General features: G+C 52.0%; 1 protein-coding gene across 1 annotated transcript; it reads right to left on the minus strand.

Annotated features, from left to right (window-relative positions):
- Window positions 1-933: 933 nt before the first annotated feature.
- Window positions 934-6,282, minus strand: LOC128948595 (HAUS augmin-like complex subunit 5). Its single transcript, XM_054293367.1, has 6 exons — window positions 6,200-6,282; window positions 5,208-5,270; window positions 4,828-4,860; window positions 4,637-4,661; window positions 2,530-2,650; window positions 934-1,130 (listed from the first exon to the last, which is right to left on the minus strand). Exons 1-6 carry the CDS (start codon window positions 6,280-6,282, stop codon window positions 934-936), a joined length of 522 nt encoding a protein of 173 aa, XP_054149342.1.
- Between the last annotated feature and the right edge of the window lie 581 nt (window positions 6,283-6,863).

Consider the following 6,863-nt stretch of genomic DNA (forward strand, 5'->3'; position numbering starts at 1 on the left):
CACTCACCAGCACTTCCGGCTCCGCCCCTGCGGCCAAGATGGCTGACAACTCCTCCCGGGATAGGCCCAGCCTGAGAGGACCCAAAAGTCTTTCAAAATACCCAAAATCTCCTCAAAATGCCCCAAAATCCCCCAAATTTACCCATAATCCACTCAGGAACTCCAAAAATCCCATCAAAAAACCCAAAGTCTTCTCAAAATCAACCAAAACCCCTCAAAATTTCTTCACAATCTCCCCAGATCCCCTTAGGAACACAAAATCCCCCCAAAAATCCCTCAAGTCCCCCCAAAATCCCTCAGGGACCCCAAAATCTCCCCAAATTCCAAAAAAATCCCCTCAGAAACCCCAAAATCCACTCAGGAACCCCAAAAATCCCCCCAGAAAGCAAAAATTGCCTCACAATCCCCCCAAAATCCTCTCAGAGACCCAAAAATCTGATCAAAATTTCCTCATAGTCCTCCAAAATCTGAAAATTCCCACCAGGGACCCCAAAATCCCCTCAGGAACCACAAAATTCTTCAAAAATCCCCTCACGGACCCCAAAACCTCATCAAAACCCTTCAAATTTTCCCAAAATCCCAGTAGGAATACAAAATCCCCTCAAAATCCTTCAAATTGTCTCAAAATTGCCTCAGGAACCCAAAATCCTCAAAAAATGCTTTAGGGACCCCTAATTCTCCTCAAAATGCCCCAAAATCTCCTCACAATCCCCGAGAGACACAAAAAATCTCTTGAAAACCCTTCAAAATCCTCCCAAGTCCCAGAGAATCCTCCAAAATCCCCTCAAAAATCACCCAAAATCCCCTGAAGGGACCCAAAATTCAGTCAGGGACCAAAAAATCTAAAAATCCCCCAAATTCCCCCACTGCCCATATAAGGAAACACTGCAAGGCCCCGCCCCTTCCACCCTGCCCCTTCAGGCCCCGCCCCTTTTACCTTTTATGGATTGCCCTCAGCGCCCCCTCGTGGCCGTCCCGCAGCCCAGCCGGGCCCGGCTCCGCCCCTCGCTGAAGCTCCGCCTCTCGCTGAAGCTCCGCCCCTCGCTGAAGCTCCGCCCCCAGCAGCCGAAGCTCCGCCCTTCGCTGAAGCTCCGCCCACCGCCGGCTCTGCGCCTCCTCCAGCAAGGCGTCTGGGGGGGGAAACGGGGACCCCAAAGGTTTGGGGTGAGAACCCCCAAATTTGGGGTTTGGGGGGTCAGGGAGCCCGAAACTGAGGGAAGGGACCCCGAAATTGCGGTGAGGATCCCAAATTTGGGGTTTAGGGGGATCCTGGGACCCAAAATATGGGGGAAGGGACCCCAAAATTGGGGTTTGGGGGCTTCAGGGATCCCAAATTTGGGATTTGGGGGGGTCACGGGACCCCAAAATTGGGGGAGGAACTCAAAATTTCAGGGTGAAAATCTCAAAATTGGGGTTTAGAGGGGCTCAGGGATCCTAAAAATGGGGATGGGGACCGCAAAATTGAGGTTTGGGGGGTTCAGGGACCCCAAATTTGGGGTTTAGGGGGCGTCTGGGACCCTAAAAATGGGGAAGGGGTCCCAAAATTTAGGGGTAGGGACCCCAAAATTGGAGTCCGGGGGCGGTCTGAGACCCTAAAATTGTGGAAGGGGACCCAAAAATTGGGATTTAGGGGGATCAGGGACCCCAAAATTGAGGAAGGGGACCCCAAAATTGGGGTCTAGGAGGACATGGAACCCCAAAGTTGGGGTTTGAGTTCATCAGGGATCCCAGAATTGGGGTTTGGCCTCGATCAGAGACCCTAAAAATGGGGAAAGGACCCCAAAATTTGTGGTTTGGGGGTTCAGGGACCCCAAATTTGGGGTTTTGGTGGTCCTGGGAGCTCAAAAAGGGGGAACGGGACCGTAAATTTAGGGCTTGGAGAAAAATTGGGGTTTGGGGGTTTCTGAGACTCCAAAATTGGGGATGGGTCTCGAAAACTGGGGTTTGGGGGGGGTCAGGAACCCCAAAATCGGGATTATGGGAGTTCTGGGACACTGCAAATCAGGGGGACCCCAAAATTTGGGGGTAGAGACCCCAAAATACAGTAAGGAGCCAAAAATTGGGGTTGGGGGGGGGAGGGGGTCCAGGGACTCCAAAATTGGGAAAGGGGACCCCAAAATTTAGGGTGAAGATGCCAAACTGGGGCTTTAGTGGCTCAAGGACCCCAAAATTGGGGTCCAGGAGGACATGGGACCACAAAGTTGGGGTTTTGGGGGTGCTGGGACCCTAAAATTGGGGAAAGGGACCCCAAATTTGGGGCTGGGGTGTTCAGGGACCCCAAATTTGGGGTTTGGGAGCATCAGGGACCCCAAACTTGGGGTTAGGGGAGGGTCAGGGACCGCAAAATTGGGGTTTTGAGTGGGCAAGGAATCCCAAATTTCTGGTAAGGACCCCAAAATTGGGACTTAGGGGCATCATGAGACCCCAGAAATGGCGCGGACCCCAAAATTTGGGGGTGGGGAGCCCCCGAAATGGAGGTTTGGAGGGTAGGAACCTTTGTGCGGGGGCTGTGTTTCCGGCCGGACTCACCGAGGCGCTGCGCTGTTTCCTGTGCGTCCGCAATGGCGTCCCCCAGGTCCCGCACCTCCTTCCGGAGCCGCTCCACGGCCGCGCGCAGCGCCCCCTGCTGGCCCGGCCGAGCCGGAGCGGCCTGCGCCAAAACGGGCCCAAAAGCGCCACAATTCAGGCAGAATTCAGCCAAAATTCACCCAAATGTACCTGGGAGTGTGCCCAGGGTTCTCACGATACCCAAAACTCTCAAAATATTGACAAAATCCCACAAAAAACCCAAAATTCCACAAAAATGAGGATTAAAATTGGCCCAAATCTGACCAAATTCACCTCAAAATTCACCACAATATCCCTGAGATTGTGCCCAGCGTCCTCACGATACCCAAAACTCCCCCAAAAAAAGAGAAAACCTCCAAAAATGAGGTTCAAAATTGACCCAAATCCGCCCAAATTCACCCCAACATCCCTGAGATTGTGCCCTAGGTTCTCACAACACTCAAAGCTCACAAAAAAACCGAGAAAAATCCCACAAAAAATACCCCAAAATCCCGCAAAAATGAGGCACAAAATTGACCCCAAAATTCCCCGAAAAAAAATCACCAAAAACTCTCCAAAATTCCCCCCAAAACTCCCCCCAAAAATCCCCACAAATTTTATAAAAACAAGGCTCAAAAAAAATCCCAAAATTCCCCCAAAACCCCCAAGATTTTATAAAAATGAAGCTCAAAATGGACCCAAATCCACCCGAATTCAGCCCAAAATGCACCCAAAATTCACCCCAATATCCCTGAGATTGGGCCCAGGGTTCTCATGATACCCAAAACTCCCAAAGTTTGGGGAAATCCCACCAAAAAAACCAAAATGAGGCTCAAAATCGACCCCCAAATCCGTCCAAATTCACCCAAAATTCCCCTCCAAAATAATCCCAAAAATTCCCCCAAAAATCCCCAAAATTCCCCAAATTCCCCCCCAAATCTCCCTGAAAAAATCTCCCAAAAATTGCCCCCCAAAAATCCCCAAAATTTAATAAAAATGAGGCTCAAAATGGACCCAAATCTGCCCAAAATTCACCCCAAAATCCCTGAGATTGTGCCCCGCGTCCTCATGATACCCAAAACTTCCAAACTAACGGGAAAACCCCACAAAAGAACCCCCAAATTCCACACAAATGAGGGTTAAAATGGCTCCAAATCCTCCAAAAAATCCCCAAAATTGCCCCCCCAAAAAATCCTTCAAATTCCCCCCAAAATTTCCACCAAAATTCCCCCCAAAAAATCCACAAAATTCCCCCAAAAACTCCCAAAAACCCCAAAATGCCACAAAAATGAGGCTCAAAATTGACCCTAAATCCTCCCAAATTCACCCCAAAATCCCCTCAAGTAGCCCTGAGATTGTCAAAGAATCCCAAAATCTTTTTCAAAATTCCCAAAAACCTGAAAATTCCCAAATATCCAAAAATCCCCAAAAATTCTAAAAAAATTCCCCAAAAAATTCCTGAAAACATCCACAAAATTCCCCTAAAAATCCCAAAAAAACCCCCAAAATTCTCCCCAAAAATCACCCAAAATTCTCCCCAAAAATTCCCAATACCCCTCAAAATCCCACAAAAATGAGGCTCAAAATGGACCCCAAATCCGCCTGAATTCCCCCCAAAATTCACCCAGATATCCCTGAGATTGTCAAAAAATCCCAAAAACTCCCCAAAGTCATTTCCAAAATTCCCCAAAACCCCTGAAAAATCCCAAAAGTCCCGCAAAAAATCCTCAAAATTCCCCAAAAAATCCCCCGAAAAATCACTTTTAAATGCCCCAAACCCCCCAAATCCCTCCCAAAATTCCCACCAAACCCAAAAACATTCTCCAAAAATTTTGCATTTTGCCCACAAAAAAAATCCCATTTCAAGCTCCAAAACTCCCCTGGACCCCCCAAAATTCCCTCAAATCCCCTCCAAAAATCAAAAAAGATCCCCCAAAATCCAAAAAAATCCCTTAAAATTCCTGAAAATTCCCCAAAAATCCCAAAATTTCCCCAAAATGTCCCCAAATCTGAGGGAACCTCACCAAATTTTGGGTTCCCCACCCCAAATCTGACCCCAATTCCCCCTCAGGTTTTGGGTCACCCTCACCTCCAGCTCCTGCAGGTGCCCGTACCTGAGCCCCGAGTTAAGGAACAATTTGGGGATCCCCCAAAAATCTCCCCTTCAACTGAAGGTTGAACCCCCAAATTTGGGAACCCCCACCCCAGATTTTGGGGTTTCCAGAATTTTCTATCCCAGGAACCCCCAAATTTTTGAGGATCCCCCAAAATTTCGGATACAAGCGCAGATTTCCTCGGATCTTCTTCACGTTCCTGTGGGGACACCCCAAAAATTCTGTGAGGGGAGAACCGGGAAAAAGAGCGGGAAAAGTGGCGCGGGGCATGATGGGAGCTGTAGTTCAGGGGGGTGGGGCCTGCAATGATGCTCTACGGGCGGTGCAGGGCGTGATGGGAGCTGTATGCCGGCCATAATGACACTGAATGGGGCGTGGAGCATGATGGGAGTTGTAGGCTTGGCTATAATGGAACTCAGTGGGGCGCGGGGGATGATGGGAGCTGTAGGCCCGGAAAGCATCTCCCCCTCCTTCCCCTTAAATTTTGGGGTCCCCTTTCAATTTTTGGGGTTTTTCACTCTCCCCAATGTTGGGGTCCCCCCTCACCGCTGGTTCCGGACGTGGCGGGTGACGTAATCCCAAATGGGGGCTGCGGGGCCGGAGCAGAGCCTGCAGGGGAGGGAATTGGGGCACCCCAACATTTGGGGGTGACCATAAAATTCACCCAGGAACCCGAAAATCACCCCCAGGAACCCCCAAATCCACTCAGGATGCCCTAAAAGGGACCCCAAAAGGACCCCTCAGGACCCCCCAAAGGGACCCCAAAATCCCCACAGGACCCCCCAAAACCTCCCAAGGGACCCTTCAAGGGGACCCCAAATTCTCCAGGACCTCCTAAAGGACCCCAAAAGCATCCCCAGGACCCTCCAAAGGGACCCCAAAACCCCCCAGAACTCTCCAGAGGGAGCCCAAAATCCCCCCAGGACTCCCCAAAACCTCTCAGGACCCTCCAAAGAGACCACAAAACCACCTCAGGACCCCCAAACCCACCCAGGGCCCTCTAAAGGGACCCCAAAATCCCCCAAGGACCCCTCAAAAGGACCCCAAATCTCACACAGGACCACCCAAAATCCCCCCAGCACCCCTAAACCCCCTCAGGACCCTCCAAGAGGAAGCAAAATTCACTCAGGACCCCTAAAACCCCCTCAGCACCCTCCAAGGGGACCCCAAAACGCCCCAGGATGTTTCATAGGGACCACAAAATCCCTTCAGGACCCCCAAAATTCCTCCAGGATCCTCCAAGGGGACCCCCAAACCCTTCCAGGATCTTCTAAAGGAACCCCAAAACCTCCCCAGTACTCTCCAAAGGGACCCCAAAACCTCCCAGTACTCTCCAGAGGGAGCCCAAAATCCCCCCAGGACTCCCCAAAACCTCTCAGGACCCTCCAAAGGGACCCCAAACCTCCTCAGCCCCCCCCCCACATTCCCGCTCTCCCCTCACGGAGCCCTCGGGGGGTTTCCACCCCCGGCACCCCGAAACCCCCCGGCCCCTCCCCGCCTCAGGGGGGTCCCCATGGGGGTCCCCGGCTGGTCCCGACCTGCGGAGCGCGGCCGGGGAGGGGATGGCGGAGGGCGGCAGCTCCATCTCCTCCCGGAGCCACCGCTCCAGCGCCTCCGCCATCATGGCCAGGGGGCGCTGAGGAGAGCGAAAAACCGCGGGAAAAGCGCCGCGGGCCAGCACGGGAGTTGTAGTGCGGGAGGGGCGGGGCATGCAGTGATGGGCTATGGGAGGCGCGGGGCATTACGGGAGTTGTAGGCGAGTAACAGGGGCGCTGTGGTGCGCGAGGCAGGATGGGGGTTGTAGGCGTGGCTGTAATGATTCTCTATGGGGCGCGGGGATGATGGGAGTTGTATGCGTGTTTGTAATGGGGCTCTATGGGATATAATGATTCTCTATGGGGCGTGGGGCCTGATGGGAGTTGTATGCACACCTGTAATGGGGCTCTATGGGTTATAATGATTCTCTATGGGACTCTATGGGTTATAATGATTCTCTATAGGGCGCGGGGGCTGATGGGAGTTGTATGCGTGTTTGTAATGGAACTCAATGGGCGTCGCGGGGCATGATGGGAGCTGTAAACCAGGAAGTTGGTCGATGGGGAAACTTGGGGGTCTGGGGGCACTTCGGGGTCCTAAGGGCCACTTATGGGTCAGAGGAGCCATTTAAGGGACACTTAAAAGGCACCCGAGGGGAACTTTGGG

This window comes from Melozone crissalis, unplaced genomic scaffold, assembly GCF_028551555.1.
Source record: "Melozone crissalis strain CALT ecotype California unplaced genomic scaffold, PUWL_Pcris_2 ptg000139l_1, whole genome shotgun sequence".
Taxonomy (NCBI): domain Eukaryota; kingdom Metazoa; phylum Chordata; class Aves; order Passeriformes; family Passerellidae; genus Melozone; species Melozone crissalis.